Source organism: Martes martes (assembly GCF_963455335.1).
Source record: "Martes martes genome assembly, chromosome: 3".
Classification (NCBI taxonomy): Eukaryota; Metazoa; Chordata; class Mammalia; order Carnivora; family Mustelidae; genus Martes; species Martes martes.
The window spans coordinates 45,499,270-45,523,867 of NC_137890.1; the positions used below are offsets into that span (position 1 = coordinate 45,499,270).

Genomic DNA, 24,598 nt, shown 5'->3' on the forward strand with positions numbered 1-24,598 from the left:
TGAGTAATTAGTGGAAATAGAATGTGCCTTTTATCAAAAACTGGGGGGGGGGGGGCACCTAGGTGGCTCAGTGGGTTAGGGCCTCTGCCTTCGGCTCAGGTCATGATCCCAGGGTCCTGGGATTGAGTTCCGCATCGGGCTCTCTCCTCAGCAAGGGAGCCTGCTTCCCTTCCTCTCTCTCTGCCTGTGTCTCTGCCTACTTGTGATCTCTGTCAAATAAATAAATAAAAATTAAAAAAAAAAACTGGGAAAAAATTGAACAAGTAGATAAAGACATTGATAAATATTCCATTGTGCATTCATGCTTTTGGAAGGTGACCTTTTCTCATTCTTTCTCATAAAGAGACTTGTGGGGGGCAGGGAAAGGAGGAATAGAGTAATTGGGGCAGGAAGAATACCTTTGTGTACTTTTTCCCGAGAATGTTAGGACCTGAATGAAGATTTTCCATCCTGGAATTTAAAGCCACATAGCAGTTTGTGAATGAGACACTATGTTATCAACAATTGGTTGCCATCTTTGTTTCTTATCTGAACTTCTCATTTATTATGTTTACTTTCAATTTTATTTATTTGGAATTTTGATTTTTATTTTGTCTTACAGTTAAATACAGATTCTGAAAGGATGGGAGAATTTTGCTTCCATTTACTATTCAGTAGATAAACTTTTTCAATATTAGACTGTTGCCAATACTCTACTTGCTAATCAGGTGACATTTTCAGTAACAAAGCCAGTCCAGCACCCTCCTCCATGAATTACTGTCTAGCTTTGTGATGGTCTCTGAATAACTTGAATCTTTGTTTGACTTGTATACTTAACATTGACTAAATCGATAGATGCAATAAACTATTATATTCCAGAATTCTTAATTCTGAATTTTTATTGCTCATGAATAAAGATAAAGATTGATCCAGTTGGTTGTTAGATCATAGGGATTTCTTGATCTATTAATCCTAGCAGTTGCTGGCTATTTAGTTGCATCATACATGGTACTGGAAAGCCCTTTCCAGGCTTTACAAATTATAGAGGTAGATGGTGCTTGGGCTAATCAACATTCCATACAAGCTGCACATCTAGTTTCACAGAAAAGGAGCATGGTGAAGAAGGGTTGTAATTAGTGGCAGTTGGGAGCTGAGAGTCCATAGAAGGGAATGCTATTCCCTGGGCAGTCATTGCTGTCATGGGGGTAGGAGGGATAGAGGAGTTCACTATTAGGGTGCTTTAAAAAATAAAAAATAAAACCAAAGGACAGGTTTTATGGTACATCTGGGTTATACAAGAGAAAATGACTACATTTATGAAAGTTTGCTAGTTTTACTCGCCCTATCCGTTAAAGATGATAATGTGAAGGAAATTATGGATTGAAAAGGTAGCTTAATCAGATTAGCATTCTCAATAAATGTGAAAACAAAGATTCTAACTGTACTTAGCATGCAAAAAATAACTTGTGAACTAGGATTACAACTAGATCATATACTTGTGTATAAATATGTATCTCCTTTCATCCTGTGTACCTGTTTGGGTTTGTTTGATCAACTTTTGAACTTTGGGGGCTAAAGGCTCCGCAGTCTGGAGGGCTTAGGTCATCACACTCCTCTGAGCTCTAGCCAGGTATGCTCAACAGTTTCCCAGGGGATAGAAAATTGGTTCTTGGGAAACAAAAGTATCTTGCTATTTTTATGTGCAAAGCATAGATATACATACAGTACAGGAGCAGATACATAGGATATCTATGATTTTAAAATTTCATAGGTACACATGATTAGGGGGGAAAAAACCTAAAAATGCTCTTTAGCCAACAATAATGAAAGAGAAAGATTGAGAAACATTTTTCTACACCTGTGTCAATCTACATCCTTTGTGAGTATTTTTACTTGGATGTTACTTAAAAGCTTCAAATTCGTTCAAATCTGAAACTCATCTCTTTGCGCACCGCATTCCACCCAAATCTGTTTCTCTGTCTTTCCGTTTACTTCAATTAATGGCACCACCTGGGTCTCCATGGCCCCTCTGTCCCATTATCTCCATCCCCATGGCACTGCCCTGACTCAGCCCCTTGTCTTTCCCTGCCTGGATTGTTGTTACCGGTTTTTAAGTTACTTTCCCTGCTTCTGTTCTTTCCCTTGGTTTTTTGTCTTTTATCCACACTGTGCTAGAGGGAGCTTTTTCTCAACTGTAGGTCTCATCATCTCTTACTCAGTTTAAAAACTCCCAATTCTTAGGGATCAAAATCCTGTTTTCTGGTCTTTTCCAGTGTTCCCAGCTTTGTATCTTTCTACTCTCTCTATTGTCCTCCTCAACACACTTCTTTTTCTGAGTCACTCAGACTCCTCAAATGTGTCTTCTTCCTCCTCAAGTGTGGCGTTTTTCAAATATTGCTCCATCTGCTTGTGGTACGCCCTTTGGAATTTTCTTTTTCCCTTCCCTAATCCATACAACTTCCTGTCTACCAGTGTTCCAGATGTCCTGTTCCCTGAGGTGTACTTTTTGATTATTTTTATTATACTGTTTGTCACACCAGGGTAAATGTACGTGTGTGTGTGTGTATGTGTGTGTGTGTCCCCCCCCCAACAGCTTCTTGAGGAACAGCTCTGTATCTTGTTTGTTGTTGTATCTCTGACTCCTACAGCCTCTAGTAGGCATGTCATAAATATGTACAACTTTATTTTTAAAAATTTAAAAAAGGGGAGGCGCCTGGGTGGCTCAGTGGTTTAAAGCCTCTGCCTTCAGCTCGGGTCATGATCTTAGGGTCCTGGGATCGAGCCCCGCATCGGGCTCCCTGCTTGGCGGGGAGCCTGCTTCTTCCTCTCTCCCTCTCTGCCTACTTATGATCTCTGTCTGTCAAATAAATAAATGAAATCTTTAAAATAAAAAAAAATTTAAAAAAGGAACAAATGTCTGGGATTGTTTTAAGTACTATTATTATATAGACTTACAGGTTATTCTGTTCTCCTAAGTGCTTATCATGTATTTTTTCCCATAAAATGTTGCATAATAGATTGGATTAAGCTTATACTTTCTTTTCAAAAAATGTTAATGACTTCAAACAACAATCCATAGAGTAGCTTTTCAAGTACTTAAACATTTGCAATTCAAAAACAGAATTGACTAATTTTACAATTCATTTACTTCTTACCTACAAAATACAGTATTAACATTGGGTAAGTAGACAGTTTACCAAAATATTTTTGACTGTTTTTTCTCCCTCTTGTCCTGTCTAGCTAAAAGACACAAAATCAGCAGATCAGAAAACAACACTGCTTCATTTTCTGGTGGAAGTATGTGAAGAAAAGTACCCTGATATCCTGAATTTTGTGGATGATTTGGAACATTTAGACAAAGCCAGTAAAGGTTTGTGCTTTCACAGAAAACATTTCACAGCTCTGGGTCTTTAGTTAGTTCGTCAAGACAGAAAATAATGCCTTTTATTTGAACATACTTGCTACTTTGCCTCTGTGTTTTAAATATGTTTTTAAAAATATACAAGGTAGGTAGTTGTATAGTTTAAACCTTATGACTACCTTCCAGCCCCTCCCTCTGCTGCTCAGCTGCCTCCTCTGTAACCATGGTAATGCTCACTTGAGTCAGGATCCTTCACTTGGGGAGGATCATTGTGTCTGGGCTAAGCCCCAGTAATCAATGTCCCTAGTTAGCCTAAGTTAAATCTGTGTCCACCCACACTGAAGGTAGAGACTGCATCCTTTGTTCTAGTAGGGATCAAACAGCTAGAAATTCCCTTCAGTCCTTTCTAATGCCCAGATATCTCATCTGCTTCTGTCCCTACTGGATTTAGATCAGGTTGCAAAGGGTTAGGATAGGACAGGATCTATTATTAATAGTCATAGTATGATTTAAATGCAATTTTTGGTGACTTGAAGATTCCAGTTTTTATTTATATATCCTATTCTGTGGTAAAAATTTTACTTGTTCCAACCACCAATGTATGCATACACATTTCTATGAATATATGCGTACAGACGTACATACTTCTTGGAAGACAACTCATTTGAAATGGTGGGATACCTGTATTGTCATTGTGTTGAAAACTGGTCATTAGAAATGGCAGACTGTTTTTGTGTTGTTTGTTGTTTATTGTCTTCCTAAAATTAGAACTTGTCAACTTAAGAATAATTCACCACCATCCCCCATTTTAGTGACTACTCCTTAAAAAAAATTACTTTTGTCATTTTCTACTCCTTTTGTTTCTTCCATAAAATGAGGATTGTAATACTCCATCTGCAGAGTGGCAATGTGATTGGATGAGATGTTCTTTGACAGTTTTTCCTGAGATGTATGTTTCTTCGAAGTATGTAACTCATACAGCCTTTTGAGGTGGCAGGGAGGGTAGGGGAGAGTTAGAAATAATTAGTCTGGATTTTTAAGACCAAAAATAAGCTTTTTACTTTACTTTTTGCTCCTGAATGCTAATGTTGCAATGATGTTGGAATGAAATACTTTGCCCTTGTGCTACCTAAGAATGTCCTTGACATAAGAAGATAATGATCATGTGTGTGTGTGACACACACACATATGTGGGTGTAAGTGTTTTAATGGAATTTAGGAAGGGAAAATAATTAAATTATTTTTTATACTAAACAATGAGATAGGGCAGAAGTGCATAGAGGAAAAAGAACATTAAAGTAACTCAATAATACTCAAAATAGCTTTTAAGTGATTGATTCATTAATTCAGGGACGGTAACGTCTCTAAAATGAGATTTCTGAAATTTGGGGATAAAATTTAAGTAAATGGGCCAAAAGAGAATTGAAAGTGGGGAAATTGAAAGTGATGAATGGTAAGCATGATAAGTAAAAGAATAATAGATGAAAAAGTTGTACATAAAGTCTTGAAACATAGGGAAAGCTTTTTTTTTGGAGAAAAGATAGCTGAGTAGAGTAATAGTTTATATCAACATTATGTCTTTGGGAAGAATTAAATCCATGCAAGCATTTTATGTTAATAACAGTTTGCATTCCTGACCACGTCACCATCTTTTTTCCTGTTTCTAAAACTGAAGAGTGAGCTGGAACACACTTCTCTTTCAGATGTACATGTTAGTATAGAATTCATTTTCCAGCAGTGGTGCTCTAAATTAAGTTTTTAAAATATCATTTATCTATTTTGACTTTCTTGATTGTACTTAAAATTCTGTATAAATAGTTTATTATTTTGCTTTTGAAAACTAACTTTGATAAGGGCTTGTAGAGTTGTAGCTTGATAATTAGATACTTATGTTTGTTTTCTTTTTTAATGTCTCTACCAGGGCATTCTAGGGCTTGGAGATTTTTCATTTCCATCTGTTATAGTGGAGGCATGCATATGTGTATAGGTCAGCAGATAGCATGAATGTGTTATACTGGGAGCAGCCAACTAGATATTTGAAATAAAAAAACCATCGCTGAGATAGATAGATAGATATAGATATAAATGATATAGATTTTTTTTTTACATAGTGTAGGTGATTGTAGAGCATAATTTCTTCGTGTGATAATATTACCCTATTAATGAATGAGATTTTAGAGGAATGAATGTAATAGTTTTGGATGAAGTAAGTCTATGTTTGCTTTGGAAAAGTTCAGTGCTTTTACATTACATATCATCATTTAAAAGTTTCCATATTTGAAGTCTCCTCAGTGAGCTATCACATGAATTAAAAAGTACCTTTGTTTTTGAGACATAACAAAATCCTGGCCATTAAGTCCTCGTGGATCAGCAGGGGGATCTTTCATTGCAACTAATGAGCTTTCCCGTATGACAATTTTCAAAAATCTACTTCATTAGGGCTGCTTCTTTTCTAAGAGATAATGGCTTACAGCTTTTCTGTTGTATTTCAATGAAAATATTTTGGGTCATTATTGTATTTCTATATACCATTGCAATATTTCTTTTTTTTTTTTTTCTTTTTCCTGGTCTTTGAAGGGTTGAATACATTGTTCTCTTGTCTAAACAGCTGAAGTTAATGGACTCCAATCTGTGAAGGTTTTATTGATTATTTCATAATAACCAGCTTCATAATTAACCTGGAATGGTATTTTATTAATGAGTAGAAAATATGACAAAACTCGGGGAATTTGCGGAGTATATTAAAGTAAAATCAAGGCAAGTTTACAGTGTCACCTTGTTCAGCCCTGTTTTAGGGTTATCGTATCTCTGCCATATATTTCTCTTCTTCCCTAGAGAGTCTAAATTCTAGGAATGCCATGCAAGTCCAGTCTAGAACTCACTTCTTCATTTGATAATCAGGTGTTGTGTGATTACTCAGTGTCAGAAACTGTGCCCTTGTCTTGGTGGTAACACAGGTGACCTCACTGGCATCTAGCTCCTGTCCTAACTGGCTCCTTTTACATTCTCCGGGTCCTTTACTTCCTCCTCCTCTTTGATGAAGCCTCTAACTATTGCCAGTGTTATTAGCCTAATACTGAGCCCTTCTTTTCCTTTCTCCCCATAAATCCTGAGGTGATCTCTTCAGCTTCCAAGGGCTTACATACCATCATTTCATTAATGACTTACAGATCTGTACCCCCAGTCGTCCCTTCTAAGCTCCATGCTTACATATCCAACAGCATACTTGTCATCTTGAGCCACACCACACACATAGATCAACAATAGGCCCATAAAACGTGCTTTTCATTCCTACACCCGTTACCTCTCCTCCTCAAACTTTATTTACTTGAGAAAATCCTTCCTAGCACCCTTTCTTTGGTTTCCCTCTTTTCATTCGCCTTGTCTCTTTACAGCCTTCATTCACATCAACTGCGAGCCGTGTGGTAGATTCTAAGTTAAATCTATGGGAAATGGTGGCTGTGGCCTAGAATGTTGCCTCATCCCCTCCCTCATAGAGCAGCTTAAAAGTAAATGTCATTTTCCCTCTGGTGCTTTTTTCTTGGTTGTTCTGGGGAGCGTTACCTAAGTTTCAGTGGGCTCTAGTCTTTCTTCAAGGATAAATTCATATGTTTTCCAGAAAATCTTAGACCACTATCTAAGAACTCAGAGTCTAGATTAGAGAGTTTATTCCTGCAATTACTGTAGATGGAATTAGCTTCTAGAGAATGGGCCACCTTCGGTGTATTGTCAGAGTGGATTTAATGATTCCCCATTTCTAATGTTTTTTCACTTTTTTCCATTTCCACATGTTTAGCTTTTGGGAGCATTCTTTGATATCTTACATTTGATATTTGTCCTCTCCCTTTTATTGACATCTCTGCTTTTAAGACTATTTGTTTGCTTTTGGCTAGTAACTCCTTGGTCTGACCCAAATATTTGTCTACTCAAATACATCTCCAATTCCAGTGCCACATGACTTATCAACATTTTATGATAAAATGGCTTACTAAATACTAAATGTTTATCTTTTATTCACCTACTGTGAGCACTTAGAACACTTCATTTCCAGGTGGCTGCCACCTGGAAATGTATAGTGTTTGAAATTTCAAATTCATGTGCTCTAACAAGCAGAAAGCATTTTCAAAGGCTCCCATTAACCTTCTTATACTCTACACTTCTAAAAATGCCAATTAAAATTTATTAGTTTGATGTATATATTTTGAATATTCAGGATTAGTTGTTAATTCAGTTGCATTTTAGACATTAAGTGTGTACTTTAAGTACATAAAAATATTCATTGTGCGACAGACTTAATAACATAAATAACATTATGTTAGGTCATAGGTTGGGGCCTCATAATTTTGTGAGATAAATCATTCATCTGATATTTCAAATTAACTGTAGGATATTAGAGTTTTATGAAAATACTCATTTGTGTGCATTTCTGCCAATATAGTGAAATCATTTGAAAGCTCATGGTGGGGGGGTATTTATAATAAAATAATTGAGAGATGACAACCACATAAGGTATTGCTTTAACTGAATTATCAGTAAAGGGCACAAAAATGTATTCTGGTAGGAGCTGAATTCTGTCCTCCTGTGTCTAAGCCCTTCATATTTGGAAGCCTTAATCTTCAGTATCTCAGATTGTGATTGAATGCAGAAAATAGGTGTTTAAAGAGGTGATTATGTAAAACGAGTCTCTTAGGGTAGGCCTAATTGTGAATTGTATCCTTATAAGAGGAGGAAATTTGGATAGATGGACACCAGGGGTTCGCATGCACGCAGACCGACCATGTGAGGAGACAGCAAGAGGCAGCTGTCTATAAGCTAAGGCCATCTTCCTGCTTCAGAAGAAACCAAATATACTGACACCTTGATCTTAGACTCCAGCACTGTGAGGAATGAAGTTTCTGTTGTTTAAGCTACCTAGCCCTTGGCATTTGGGATACACCTCTAGCACATTAAGAGAATAACTTAAGGCACTTTTCCTGCTTAGAGTTTTTCGGCTGTAGAATAGTGTATACAGAATATTGTTTTATTTGATCAGATCACTTAAAGAAACAGTCATAGCCCTGCTGTGTTAGGTGTTCACTAGTAAGCAATTTCGGAATATCAAAGGTTCTTGTTCAAACCATGAATTACCACATGAGTTTATAAAATTACGAGTACGCTTCAATTCCTTTTTTGAACAGACACAACATAAATTTGCACATATATAAGGAAATATTGACGCAATCTTAATAAATATATTCATGAATATTCACATTTAATTTCAGAGTTAGATCTATGATATCTCCTCGATTTTATTTTAGAATGCATTTGTTTACACTGGTATATTAAGTTTTTGTTCTGTTGTTTTTTCTTTGACTCATCCCTATATATATATATTTCTTTACCACCTACCTCTGTTTTGCTACTTTAATAGTTGTAATTTTATTATAAGCAAGTAGCCAGTAAAGGCTAGTAATACTCTGAATTATCCATTGACTCTTTTCCAAAAGAGAAGTGTGGATGGATGGTTGTACTTTTTTTTTTTGCATTATCCTGTAGAAATAATGAGGACATTTGGTATTTCCTACCTATGTAGCCTGATTCTGCAGCTAGATGGTAGAGGTACAAGTTATGTCTGGGAAACTACTTTATGACTCCTGTGTAATTAGGTCTCAATGATCTATTTGTATAATCTGTACCGATCTAGTAAGTATACTTAAGAATTGGAGAAGAATTTTAATGTCACTACAAGCCAAATGTAATAAAAGATAAATTTATTTTTAAAATGTAATTCATGTATAGGTTTACATATATGTACTAAAAGGGCAGTATTTGTAAGAATTTTCTATTCAAATGAATACTTTTAACATAAAAAGGTAGCAGGAAATATATAACTGGGTCCTTCACAAGGTAGCTACAAGATATATGAAAAATACACGTAGTATACTATGAGCTCAGTGTGCTGGTAAGGGGCCACAAGGTGTGAGTTGTCTGTTGAATAGGATTTTGTTTAAATTCTCCCAGTTAATTTCCAGGGATTAGCTCTATAGAGTTGGCGTCCGAAGTTTATATCAGAGACTCGCATGTAAGGTTGTATTGCACTGTTGCTCTGTGCAAATATCAACTATTTTGAAAAGCAGCATAATGGAATGTAGAAAGAGCATGACCAAAGTCCCTCAAAGGATTAAGGATTCTGTAGACTGATGCTGAAGAACACTAGGCATGGAGGAACTACACTTCCAGCTAAAGATTGCTTTTTGAGATACTGAGCTGAGAACATTTCCTGAATCGGCTGCTGCTGGGGCTGATAGATGATGATGAAGAAGAAAAACACATCAGGAAGACCTCTATATCTTTTTGGAGGTTAGCAGACTGAAAGTGGCATCAATACAGCATTAATCTTTTCAAGAAACTAACAGTTTACAGTGTTTGCAGATTTGGGGCCAGCTACGGATTTGAAATAGCTCCTGGAACACTTCCATCAGTGTCACCTATGAGCCATAGCTCACATCAAGTCACAGGACATCAAGTCACAGGACAGAATCAACAGTGACAAGCAAGGTCTCAGAGCTCTTCTAGACGGCTGGCCACAAAGCAGTATTTACGGCCCCTCAGTGTTGCAACAGGAAGTGGGAAATTATAAACAAGGCGGATGGACGAAGATTTCAGAATGAGAGCATTCTGAAGGATAGCTTACCATAACAAATCTGTGCACTCTGAGGAAGCCTAAGCAGGGGATGAAACACGCTCCCTCACTGCAGTCTGCTGAATGTCTCTGCTTACAAGGTCGCCATGTCACCAGCTGGGTGGAGCGCTATGGGGGGGCTCAGATGCTACAGGCAAATCTGCCAGCTGCTCCCCAGAAACCAGGCTGTGTGTGGCTTGCCGAGTCTTGAAATAATAGTTGTATGAGCTTCGTAGGGTTGCCATAATGGATGAGCACACGCTAGGTTCCTTTAACCAGTAGAAGTGTATGAATTTATTCTCTAATTATTCAGGAATACAGCGGTCTGGAATCAAGGTGTTGGTAGCATGGGTTCCTTCTGAAGTCTCTCAGGGAAGAGCCATCTCGTGCCTCTCTCTCAGCTTCTGGTGGCTGCCAGCAACCCTTGGTGTCCTCTTCTCCTCCCTGTCTCTGTCTCTCACCTCTCTTTGTAAAGACACTAGTCATTTGGTTTAAGGCCACCCTAAATCGAGGGTGATTTCATCTCGAGATCCTTAACCGATTCCCTTTGCAGAGATCCTATTGCCAAATAAGTCACATGCTGAAGTGCTTTGTGGCCGTGGATTTGGAGGTGACGCCTATAGTCGCCTATAGTCGTCCTTGTCCTCACTCCCATAACTGCACACAAGTAGCACCATCCTCTCTGAGTGTCACGAAATGGTGAAGCAGTTACACAGATCGACATACATATGGAAAGCAGTTCGCATTATGTCGTGAAATGTTTTGGTGTTTAAGGGTTATTGTTGATGAGCTTCTGAAATACCCTTTTCTTGCATCATCACATGCAAATACTAAAACATTTAAAACTGAAATCCATCATATGCCTCTGAATGTAAGGAATTTTTATTAACAAGCAGTGATAATTACAATAACCCCAATAAATAATTTCAATGGGCAAAATAAAAAATGGGATCCCCATGAGATTTTGGAGATGTTATATTATGGAGGAAGTTGTTACAGTCACAGATTCTGAAGTTAGACAACTGGGGTGCAAACCCCATCTCTGCCCGTTGCTGGAGGTATAACCTTGGATGAGTTCATTATCCCCATTGGGACTCAGTGTTCTTACCTGAAAATGATAACAATAGTTGTATTTCATTCAGAGGTTTGTTGTAAGGTTATAGGTTAATATGTGCAAATAGTTATAAAGCTTGTATAGCATACCATAAGGACTATGTAAATATTCTCTGTATTTGCTGTAGTTGTAGCTGTTGTTTTTCAGTGATTATTTCTTACTGACCCACAACTGCCTATTCCGTCAGTAATAATGCAGATAAACATGAGTCTCGGTGATAAACATGAGTCTCTGTGAATAATATAATTACGTCATTTTAACGTGTATTCTCAATAGTTATTTGAACAGATCCCGACTGTGTCTTGCCTGAAACTTATGCAATCTTTTGAATTTCATGGATCTGTGTTATTGAAAAATTTATTTACTTTTCTAAAAATTAAAGAACGATATACACATAGGAAATTGCACATATCTTCTTAAGTGCACAGCACAATGCATTTTCACTGGTTGAACATCCTAGCAAAGGGAAAGGAATTTGGAAAATGAGTTCTATTTTCCTTCCTCTGCTTCAGCCTGAGTCACCATTTTTATTTCCTGTTTTGAACTTTGATAAAAAGATTTCTTTTGAAAGAGGGCTTCTACTATTAAAAAGCTGTAAAAAGTATCTAGGGTCCAACAATGCTTCAACAACTTGGAGCTTATTTTTTTCTGGAAGCTTTTGCGTGTCATTTAAAAAACAGATTTACTAGCCTGGAATTATTAAGGAATTAGTTGGAAATGTTTTCCATTTCCATATGAAAATGTGAAATAAAAACGAACACTTAAGATAAAATGTTGCAAGTGATAGAAACATCGAAAAAGATATTTCTTTGCCTACATAGAAAAACCTAAAGAAAATGTGTTCTGGATAACCTTCCCCCCTCCCCTCAGAAGAGGTCATCTTCAGATACAGATTTAAATCGATCAGCAGTTGGACTCTTGTCGTGTAAACACATGTGTCCTGTTTCTCAGCAGCTGTCTGTCATACCATGTATTTGAAGGAAAAAAGTACTAGTGCTCATTAATGGTTTTGGGTATGTTTTGACCCCACAAGGAAAGAAATCTTTCCTTATTGAATTCTCACGGCATAGCAAACAAGGTGCTAGGCACTTGCGTCAATAAGGATCAGACCTGAATTTGACAGTGAAAAAAATGAAACAGTGGCCTAAATAAGATGGCCTCATTCTTTTTTTTTAAGAGCCATCTCATGAGTGCCTCCTCTGTCCAGGCACAATTTGGAAGACTGGATAGGGCTGTAAGCATAAAAGAAAAGTGTCTGCTCTCTCGAAGTTTGTGTTTTATGGAACATCTGTCACAGGAAGAAGTGCATGTATATTATGTCATATGGTTAGCTCTGGAATTCCAGTGCAGGGTTTTGTTTTTTTCCCCACAATTAAGGCTGAGTGGTCAGAGAAGTCCCCAGAAAGAAGGTGGCCTTTGTGAAAAAATGTGAAAGAGGTGGGAGGAGGAGGCAAGGCAATCTGGGTGTCTGAGAGAAGCATTCTAGTCAGTAGAGCCCTCTAGAAGTCCCAAGATAGGCAAGTGAGACTGGAACAGAGGGAGGGCATGAGAGATGAGGTCAGAAAGGTCACCGATTCTGTAAGACAGGACTCATCGTTAGACAGATTTTGACTTTACTCTGAGAGGGGGGGCCATTAGAAAGGTTTCAAGCAGAAGACTGACATCCGACTTGTATTTTCAGAGGATTGGTTTGGCTTCTGCTCTGGGGAAAAATCCAGAAGAACAATGGCAGAAGAAGTGAATCCACTTAGATGTTGTAAGAATCATCCAGGGAAGAAAGCATGTTTGCTGGGACCAGAAGGGGGTAGCTACAGCGGTGGGAAATATTCTGATTTTGAAGGTAGAACCAACAGGACTTTATGAGTGGGTGTGTTGGGTATAAGAGAAAGAGGAGTCACAACACGAATTGTTTACTGAGGTGTAGAAGCAGATTCAAAGAGGAAGATGTGGGGCGCCTCAGTGGCTCGGTGGGTTAAGCCTCTGTCTTTGGCTGGGGTCATGATCTCAGGGTCCTGGGATTGAGCCCCACATCCAGCTCTTGCTAAGCAGGGGCCCTGCTTTCCACTCTCTCTGCCTGCTTGTGATCTGTCTGTCAAATAAATAAATAAAATCTTAAAAAAAACAAAGAGGAAGATGAGTTCCAATTTGAAAATGTGAGTTTAAGATGCCCATGAAATATTAAAGAAAGAGGTTCAATAGGCATTTGGCGTTCAGCAGAAGGATACAGGCTGGAGAAAAAATTTGCAATTTTTCAGGTCTAGAGATACGCAGTCTAGGACATGTTAGGCTGCATGGTCTCTTGTAGTCATATGTGGAAGTTTATCTTAAAATTTGCACATCGTCCAATCTGTACTTAATATTTACCATGGGACACAGTAGAAATGGTAACATCTCCCTCCCATACACATGCACACAAAAGCATTATCCCGAGGGAATGTTTTGAATAACGTGACAGATGTCTCTAGGATGGACCTCTTTTGTGTCCTGTTTACTGTGTTCTTGAACATCTTATTTGCAAGAAGGAATTTTCAAAATCTCATAAACACAGTCTGTTAAAGAGGTTTGTTTTTACTACTACTACTGGTTTCTATTTTTTTTTTTAAGATTTTTAAAATTTATTTGACAGAGAGAAATCACAAGTAGACAGAGAGAGGGGGGGAAAGCAGGCTCTCTGCCGAACAGAGAGCCCAATGCGGGGCTCGATCCCAGAACCCTGAGATCATGACCTGAACCGAAGGCAGAGGCTTAACCCACTGAGCCACCCAGGTGCCCCACTACTACTGGTTTCTAAAAAGCTGACTGAACTTTAACACTCTCTTTATGATTGTAGAGGACGAGGCTGCTTCTCTCCCCCAGATCGGGGAGCAGGGGAGGAAGTGGAGGGTTCAGAAAACCGACCTGAGCTAGGCCCTTTCACTGGGCTGCGTTCACCCTCTCACCTCTGCTTGCTTTCTACCTTTCCTCTTTCCAGGTTCCATAGTAGACATAGGCCATTCTCTAGCAGCATGATTTTAAAAAAATAAAATAACCACAAAACTCTCATTGCATATAGTACAGTAAATTAGGAAATGCAAGTTAGGACAATTTAGTATAAGGGGTCCCATCAAGAATGAGAACAATGGGATAGAAGGAAGACAGCAGAGGAAGGTCAGTGCTTAATGAGGATAACTGACCCTTCATTCCCCACTGCTGCTTTCAGTTTACCTTTGCCTGTTGCGATTTATTTTGAGTTTGTTCTTTTCTGTCCTCTGGTTTTAGTTGTATACTTTCTCAAAATAATCATGGGTTTCACAATGCTATTCTAGAACTTAGAGTTTTGTTAGAGGCCCACTTAATGTGGAGGTTTTTAAAATGCTGGCTGAGGTTTTTGTCCATCTTGTCTGTCCAATTTATTGGGTTTTTTTAAACTTGCACTTATAAAATATTCTTAGAGCTTCATAAAATACCTTTATTTGGTTGGAAGCCTGAAATGCTTTAATGCCTAGTTTGTTGCCCTCGCAAAATGACTGTGTTTGTGAGTACAAGATGGTTCATTTAGGTTGAGTGTTTGAATTCTTTAATGGTAATAAGTTCTTGTGTAAGCCTTCTTTAAAGAGATCACCTTTCCTGGAATGTTTTCATGATAGGTAAGAATGAATGTGATACTTCTTAGGATGCTTGTTATAAAATAATAACCAGCATCTCCAGGAGATATTCACAGAGGATTGTTATTTAATTGTAAAAATTACATAGGTCTATGTAATTTCTACTCTCCTTTCTTGAAATCTTAGCAAATGGTGGAGGCCATAACTACAGAAAGTCCATATTCATGATTACTTTAAACTTAAACACTTACGGTTGTGACTTTTAACTTTTATACTTAATACCTCTAATGCATAATTATCATAATGACAAGGCACTGAAGATAAATCTGTGTGCTGAATTTTAAGGTTTTAGATATTTACTCTATTAGCCTCAAGAGGTGAAAGCTAAAGCCAAAATCCATTACTTCAGCAAATATTTGAGTGTCTGCAGTATGTTATGTAACTGAAGATACAAAAATTAATAAAATATGGTATCTTCCCTCAAGGAATTTGTGGTCATTTGGGAGAGGAAGGCACACCCAAAGATAAAAGTAATGGAGTGTAGTAATTGCAAAGATAGAGATAATTACCAGGTATGATGGGTGGGGAGGGCACCTCACTAGGGGGCCTAGCTAGAGTTTTTGACCCTTGTTATTACGTCTGAGTAGGAATGATCAAGGGGTGCAGTGGACAAGGCAAATAGACATTTTTTTCCAGTGTCAGTACCGACAGAGTGGATGAAGAGGGGTGGGAGGAGGGAAACTAAAAAGTGGGGTCTCGCTCTAGAGTAAAATGTAGCAGCAGAGCATGAAATAGTCAAGGCAGCTTGTGGGTGGAGCTCAGATGTTGTCATGAAAGCAGTTTACTGGCTGACTTGAAGCCATGTTTAAATTCGTGTTTGTCTGGAAACTCCTAAGTGCAGTGTGGAGAAGGCAGAAACACAATTCATGGTTCTGCGGGCCACCAGGATGTGGAGATTGCAGATGGGCGGTTGCCTGGGGGCTGACACACGTGACATCTGAGGTGACTGAGAGACATCCCATTGATTGAATATTAACTGAGTATAATGCAAACGTGGAAATTGCCCTTAAAATAATCTAGTCAACTCTGTTTGATGACGGCTGTGTTTTGTTACTTACAAGTAATGGAAAAGAATAAAAAAGATTAATTTCTTGGTCAAGGAATGTGACAGTGTTGAAAGATAAAATTCATACACAGGTCACATACAAGGACACCAGTAAATTAACACTTCTTTGAGGGTGTACAATTTAAAACTCTGCTGTAGTTGGGATTTCTAGTACAAAATATATATATATATAATCACTGAGCTCAAAGAACTTGACAGTTACAAACAGTGCAGTTAAAATTATGTTTGAAGATGTATAAAGGAATTATCTGTGAAAATAGAATTGCTGAAAAAGAAAGACACCGAAGAAGTTCTTATATATTCTTTGGTTTTCCCTGTTGGATGGCCCAGACATGATTAGCCTACAGTTTGCTCACATCTTTCTCTCTTACAAGTGTGCTTTGGTCCTTACTTAAAAACCAGTGAAAGTTGGTTACTTAACTTAAATCCTCTTACAACGTCAACGTTAAATGTTTGAATATGCCCAAACAGTCCTATTAATTTATCCTTAGAATTAGCAACTTTCCCTGTTTAGAGTGACTTCTACAACACTGTTCCTGGCCTGATGACGATGATTCTTTTTACTTATTCTCTGAGTCTGCTATTACTTCTTTCAGCCTTTAAGCTCTTCATTTCTTATTGAGTGCTAAGAGTAACACTGCATCGTGCACTCTCTTTAAAAAAAATTCTTTATCCTATGTTACAGCATTTGATCTTTTATGAAATGCTTATAAGCTAAAAATAGGAGGTAGGATTCTTCCCATTTCACTGATGTGAAAATGAAGCCACTGAGAAATTACTTCAAATCACAATGACAGTAAAATATAATTTCTGACCTGCTAGGGAACAAAGAATTGGATCACTTCATACAGGCTTCTTAAGCCTTTCTCTCATCGCCCTGGGAAGTGCTCATCACTCACGGGGATGGCTCTTCAAAGGCAGCCCACGTAGGGTTGTTAGACCCTTCTGAGCAACACAACTCATGAATCAAAAAATTTACTTTTTTTTTTTTTTTAAACACCTCCTCACAGGCACTGGGGTTCTGCCTTTTCTCCAGACATGTACTTCTATATATCCATGTGGTATATTAGAAATATGTATTTGGTCATTTTCCAGTTTCTTGGTATAGAGGACCTAAAACCTAGACTTTTTTAAGTGATTAAAAATTTGTTTTGTATGCTAATGAGATAACTCAGGCAGATGGGGTAGGGGAGGAGGAACCTAGATAGCTCCAGGATGGGAGGCTGGTCACCAGAGTCAACAAGCATGTGATTGGAGGGTTAGAATTATCAGCCTACCCTCTCCTCTGACCTCCAGGGGATGGGGAAAGGGACTGGTGATAGAGTTGAGTCACCACTGACCAATGATTTGATCAGTAATCCCCATGTCATGAAGCTTCAGTAAGAACTCTGAAACAGGGAGGCTGGGTATATTCATAGAAGCCATGGAAACTGTACTACCTCCCCACCCCCGTTCTTTGCTGTATGCATACCTTCCCTTTGGCTGTTCCTGAATTGCATCCTTTATATTAAAACTGTAATAACAGGTAAGTGCTTTCCTGAGTTCTGTAAAACACTAAATGATAGAAAATAAGTGGGGGGAGGGGCATGGAAACCCCTGACTCTATAGCCAGTCAGAAGTGTGGGTTATGGGTGATCTCTAGGTCTTGGGATTGTTTTCTGAAGTGAGAGCAGTCTGGTGAGGCTGAGGCCTTAAAGTCCATGGGGTCTGCATTAACTCTAGGTACTTCTGTTAGAATTGAAGTGGAAGACTACCCAACTGGTGTCCACGAATCAGAGAATTGATAGGATAGTTATTGAAACATTGTATTAGGTGTCAGGAAAAAAAAAAAATAAGGAAAGAATCCAACTATGTTCCCTTCCAGTGTGTGTTCCCTGTGTTCCCTTCCTTGCCTGGTGTTTTTTGTTACATTGGAGTCTCTTGGACTTTTATTTACCTTTTCTGTAGGTATTTCCCAAAAATGACATGTAAGTGTAGTAAATTGGATTAGTGGACTAATGGTATTTTAAGTACGTGGCTTTGTTCCATGGTATATGAACACATTAAGTTGAAACGTTCATTTAAACAATATGGTAGCATATCTGTCTGTCATCCAGCCATCCATCCAGAGTGCTTACATCTAGTCCCCTGAGTTTGGGCATATGTGGATTACTTGTGATTGCGCGAGGCAAGATTATACAAAAAGACAGTCATTGTGTGAAAGCCACATCTGTGTATTTAAACACTGTTACTGGCAGATAGGTAGCAGTTGTAAAAATAAAATCTCTGTAGAGAAAAACAGTTAAAAATGAAGTCTGAAATTTAATTGCCTGAGTTTGAATTCTGACCTCACTACTTTTCGTTGTTTGACTTTCACTCACTCAACTCTAGTTTTGTTATCTGTAAAATGGGGTAATAGCAATGTCTATTTCATGATCATCCCGTGAGTATTTTAAAAATTAATGGAATATCCCGGGTGCCTGGGTGGCACAGTTGGTTAAATGTCTGCCTTCAGCTCAGGTCATGATCCAGGGTCCTGGATCAAGTCTCGTATTGGGCTCCTTCCTCAGTGAGGGAGTGCGCTTCTCTTTCTCCCTCTGCATTCTCTCTCCTTCTCTCTCTCCCATAAATAAGTAAATCTTTAGAAAAATTAATGGGAGAAGCTTAAGACAGGACCTCAGAACACTCAGTGTATTATAGCCACTGCGGCTGTTATCCCTACTACCATTACAACTGTCACTACTACTGCTTTACTACTAATAAGCTTGTTTTGAACCTGATTTACAGCATAAAGTGGCTGTACAGCTTATACATTGTTGTGAGCACATATTTACTCAAAATGATTTTATGTGTTTTTGAACTTGTATATTTTTTTAAAGATTTTATTTGACAGAGAGATCACAAGTAGGCGGCAAGAAAGGGGGAAGCAGGCTCCCTGCTGAGCAGAGAGCCCGATGCGGGGCTCGATTCCAGGACCCTGGGATCATGACCTGAGCTGAAGGCAGAGGCTTAACCCACTGAGCCACCCAGGCACTCTTGAACTAGTATTTTTTTTTTTTAAGATTTTATTTATTTGATAACGAGAAATCACAAGTAAGCAGAGAGGCAAGCAGAGAGGGGTAGAGGGGAAAGCAGGCTCCCTGCTGAGCAAAGAGGCTGATGCAGGGCTTGATCCCAGGACCCTAAAATCATGACCTGAGCCGAAGGCAGAGGCTTTACCCACTGAGCCACCCAGGCACCCCTGAACTTGTATTTATCTAATGAGGAGTTTCACAGTTGAGGTATAAAAGTGACTGAACCACCTGTAAGACTTCTTGAGAAATGATAGAGGAAATGCTAATGAAATACTAGATAAGAGATCAAATAGACTAGGAGAGCAAAGGGAATCTCTTCTTATAGTGCAGATACAGAACTTTGAAAGAAGCAAAAAAAAAAAAAAAATTGGAAATGCAAAGAGTAAATGAAACACCCCAGGCCTAATTAAATAGAGGTCTTGCTTGTGAATAATTGACAAACAGACATAAAATTGAAAGAGCATAGCATAGGAACCGTGTGTTACCATCATGAGCAATGTACAGCAAGATTTGGTTACTTGAGTTAAATAGATTGAATTAATTAATGCACTAAATGCTGTCATGATAGAAATATTTCATGTACTCTTTTATCTGTGTTTTTGTCTTAAATGTAAGGCTGACAGAAAGGGGAAGTATGAGTAGCACAAAACTAATGAGAAAATATGCACCTACTGTAACTTTGAAATGGCTTCACTAGAGTGGGAGGCAAAGGTTGAAGTATCATCACTCCCGGCACAATCAGCTATTTATTGTGGCTCTCGGAAGAGTTCATTCATTGGCCTCATTGAACATTGGCACCGGGTGGCTCGGTTGGTGACTCTTGATTTCGTCTCAGGTCATGGTCTCAGAGTCCTAAGATGGGGCTCCCTGCTCAGTGGAGAATCTGCTTCTCTGCCCTTACCCCTGTCCCCTCCTCATGCACACCCTCTCTCTCTCTATTTCAAATGAATTAAAAACAACAACAACACTGTGTCTTCAAATTAGCCTGCTAATTGATTTTACAACAAAATATGTAAAGATTTTATTAACAGCTAATTAATATGTTAGAATAGCTAATTAATATATTAGAATAACAAATGTTATTTTGTATACGGCTAGTTTAAAAAACAAAACTCCATGTTCTCATGCAACTTTCTTTTTCATGCTTCCCTTCTATTCCATTTTATTGAATCAAGGCTATAAATGTATATTTTTTAACTCAGTCCCATTTTGTTGGGCATTTAGGTTGCTTTCGAAGATATTCCCGTTCTTACAGGTGAAACCTGACTCATGTCAATTCCTCAGGATTAATTGGAAGCCTAAACGTGGTAGCATACTTAGAATTATTATATGCGTTTTTCATCATTATTTCATATAGTTCACAGTAATGGTAAGCAAAAGAAAAAGAGTTTTAACCAAAATTCATCTGAGCACCCAATCTTGGTTTGGGTCACTATATCTTTATATATCATTATATATCATCATATAATGATACATAAATATATCATTTATATATCGTTAATTTTTTTTCCTTGATGTCATCTAAAACTATGCATAGATTTTAGGCAGTGATTACTCAGTGTCCTGCTTGGTGACCAGTACATTGTGATAGGGCCTTAGCGCCCCCTGTACCATTTGTTCATGTACATTGTGAGAGTAGCTCCCCGTTAAAGAAGGAAAATTGTCCTTAGATAATAAGCACACATTTGTGCTCAGGGTACCAGTCAAGAAAATGTGACATTTGTTCTACATGTTGCTAAAGTAGCTTCTGCTACCTTTTCATTCCTATTAGAGATTAGCTTGGACAATAGAACACTCTTTTCCCTGTCTTTTCCACATACTCATTGTTCCCTGTCGAGAGATCCTGATTTTGAAAAATGTTAAAATTATGTTGAAATGGGCTTAAAGTTTAAGAGTCCGTATTTGCTCCTCTTTTTCTGAATGGATTTTTTTGTAGTGTTTATGGAGGTCAGGGGCTCTAATTTAAGTAAAACTCTATTAAATGTGGTTTGTTCATGAGAGCATTTCCTAAATTTCATCTTACGTTTTTTTAAGTAGGAAATTTCCTTCATTTTTGCATTTGAAAACATAAAGGTTTAAAAAAAATTAGTGTAATTTATCTTTAGTAGAAATGTATTTTATTATTGTAAGGTTTTTCACAAATGTTTTGTTGTTAAACTGTTTTACGTTTTATATATTATAATTTTGTCCTTTGAAGGCATTTAATATACTCTCTTTTAGTCTCTGTAGAAACGCTGGAAAAGAATTTGAAGCAGATGGGAAGGCAGCTTCAACAGCTTGAGAAAGATTTGGAAACCTTTCCCCCTCCTGAGGACTTGCATGATAAGTTTGTGACAAAGATGTCCATATCCTTCTGATATCTAAATAACTTAAGTCACTAGTCTACTAGAGTTACAATTTATTTAATGTTGTAGGTATATTTGCATAAGCAGTGGTTATTCTATAGTGCCAAATAGCAGTTTAACTTTCTCTTTCTTGTGGGAAAATTTATCAGTGTGTTTGCCTATCATGAATAATACAGAAATGTGCTTTCAATTCTTTTTTTTTTTTTAATCAATTTGGATATTTTCTCTCATCTTTTCCCTTTCATTTGCCCTCTTTCTTTCTGATGTTCATGGTAAATTGAAAGGACATGAAAACTGAGTTTTAGGAAGTTTGAATCTAACTCATGATGTGATTTAGATAATTCTGAAATGTTTTAGGAAGGAAACAAAAGCTTTGTGAACTGGTATAACTAGTCAGCTTAATTTCATGGGTTGTTATAAAAAATTATCTCATGTTCCAGAAACTTTAATATTTCCTTTAGAAATACTGCCTGGTTCCAAAGTGAAAATGGAATTTGTCATGATCACTACTTGTATAGGTCTTCTCCAAACCGAAAATAAAATGAGTGTGTGTGTGTGTGTGTGTGTGTGTATAAATGAAACTTGTGTCCTTAATTTAAGGTTTCTTTTGAATTCGATTATCTTTGGTTTCACTAACTTTGTGGCTTAATCTCTAATGAGTAATTGAAGTAATAAACTTTTTTTTAATTTCCTGAAATGAATGTTGAGTTGCTTTGCAAACCATTCTGTGAGATTAGAGACTGATATCTTTTGTGTTATAATAAAGTATTACTACTATGCATTATTAAAATCCCATATGGACCTCAGAATTTTATATGAAAGGATAACCCACTTCCAATGAGCTCTTATATATAAATAGACATTCCTAATACTTTAAACTGAGATACTTGAAATCAGATAACTACATTTCCTCTTCCCATATCTGCTCCCCTGAGATATAGCAAATCACAAAATTATTATTTGGTTTGTTGTAGATTTTATTGTATATGCTTTCAGCTTAATTGTGAATTAGTTCAATTTTTAGCTTTCTTCACTGTCTCTCTTGGGAAATATCATAAAAATGCACTCCAGCAACAATCAATTCAGGCTAATGTGTTTGTTTCCTTTCATATCTCTCCTACCCATCCAGTTTCTTGTTTTATTAGATAGGGTACTGTTATCACTTCATTTGAGAAGGTTTTGTTTGTTTGTTTGTTTTTTGTTTTTTTAAGCTAAAGGTGAAATCTGTATTTACCCATCAAAAAAATACTTTCGCAGCACCTTCTCATTTGGCAATGTATGCTTTGTAAAACTAAATTTGTTATTGCAGAGTTACATTGGCTTCATCATTCTTAGCTTCCCGCCCCATCATTTTATCATGTTAAAATATTTATATGTGACAGTTTATTTTAATCATTAAGCACTGTTAATTGAAGTACTTTCATTGTTCCCTATAGAGAGAACACATTTTAGGAAAGGGTTTACTTGCATACAGTTTCTGGTAATACACTGTGAGTGTACTAATTGGGAGGCTCGGTTTTCTGGAACCTATAACCTAAGATAAATTCCTGAGCTTGGAGTGAAGGTGGTAGAATCCCGCTCAGCAGACGATCCCCGGACCTATCCATACTTGTATTCATATGACACAAGAAACTGAATGATGTTGGCTTCTTGAAAGGTATGCAGCTCATAAAAAGCAACCAGCAGGAAATCAGAAACAGGAAAGATGATGCTTTGTTGGAAACAATTTTTCATTCTGAGTACAATTATACTCCATGGACAAGAAAGCTACTACATCCTGTCGCTAAATATCACAACCTAGAAGCCTCTAATGAACTGATTAGCATTCATGTATCTCTTGGAAGTCAGATATATGAACAGTTGGTGCACTTTGCTATTGACAAAGCTTATAATCATAAATATTCTTTGCTGAGATTAGATTGCACTCGTTTGCTTTTCATCTTGGTTAGACATACTAGTTTCGAAGTAATTAAATTCATTCATTGCAAAGCTTTGTTTACTTTAATTAGGACTGACAACAAGTCACATTTTGAATATTAAATGGATTTATATAGATCTTATTAAAATGGCAAATTGTGAGCCTCTTATCAGATCTCAGAAAATGAAAGAATTCAGAAACTAAAATGCACGATGAATAAAAATGTATTTAACTAAAGTTTGGGTTCTTAACGCTCAAACTTTGTCTTAAGTTTTAGTGCTTATTAGTTGAAACGCATGTCTAATTGTTTGGTTCATCAACAAATTCTGAAAGAATATATGTATTATCTAACTTGTTAGGGATGCATTTTACAAGTAAATATTTAAACAATCATGACTTAGTAACTTAAATAATCTGTTAATTGAATTGTTTTAAATTATAATGATAGAATTCTGTTATATGAAATTTCGCTATTAGCATTCACTTACAGTATATTGTAATTTTATTCCAGTGACTGCTTTTTATTTATATAACTACTGAGTATAAAAATGTGAATTTAGTACATCCTTTTAAAATGCATATACAGTTATTTCATATATTCACATTGACTTTTTAGTAATGCTTATGTTACTTTCCAATTGCTAAGCCTGGGTCAGAAATACGATTGGAGTTGACCGTTTCCACTGTAAATATTTGCTTGAAAAATTTGGGACATGAATTTGAGGCAGGGCCACCAACATAATTACATGCAAACTATTACATGTGAAGCATCCACACTTAGCTCTTCTATGTGAGAAAATTAGGAAAATACCAGGATTGGTGTCATGTGGTGCCTGTTCGTTTCTTTTGAACTTTAGATTCTAGAATACTTCTTATTTTAAGGAAAATAACAAATAGATCCTAAAGCATTGCCCTTGAGTTTCTCCTTGCCCCGCATTCACCTTTTCTTCTCTTCCTACCCCATCTCCTGAGTCTCTTAGAAAAAGTCATTTTGCCAGACATTTATATATTTTTGTATTTGCCACACTTATGTTATAATCACTTGGCTTTTTCTCATGTTATAGTCTTTAAATTTCTTCACTGCAATCTTACTTTATTTTCATACTTTTTTTTTCTTGTTCTCGTATATAGCAATGTGTTAGGCACTTTTGAATTATTACATAGATGCTAAAACTATTCCAATAAATTCCTTGAAAGACTTAGATCTTATAGCTGTATTCCACACTGTGTAAAACACAGCATCTTTTAGGTAAAGGAATTCAGTACCTTTCTATGTGATTGAACAGCGGTTAGAAAGTAAAATAGAGGAATGGGATCTGTGAAATATAAACTCGTATAATACATGTCCATTTGCAAGAGTGGGAGTTTGGGTAATTGGGTGATTTGTAATAGAAGATTTTTCTCTTGAATTTCCCCTCTCTCCCTCCCTCCCTTCCTTCTTAACTTCCTCGTCTTTC

General features: G+C 37.2%; 1 protein-coding gene across 4 annotated transcripts in view; it reads left to right on the top strand.

Annotated features, from left to right (window-relative positions):
• The window catches only part of DIAPH3 (diaphanous related formin 3), a gene marked incomplete at its 5' end in the record, with an annotated part of 496,633 nt that overhangs the window by 286,244 nt on the left and 185,791 nt on the right, over positions 1 to 24,598 (top strand). For all 4 annotated transcript variants that reach the window (XM_080798921.1, XM_080798920.1, XM_080798922.1 and 1 more), the window contains 2 exons: positions 3,220 to 3,349; positions 21,099 to 21,225. In XM_080798921.1, the coding sequence (XP_080655047.1) occupies positions 3,220 to 3,349; positions 21,099 to 21,225 (257 nt within the window). The remainder of the gene's footprint in view (positions 1 to 3,219; positions 3,350 to 21,098; positions 21,226 to 24,598) is intronic.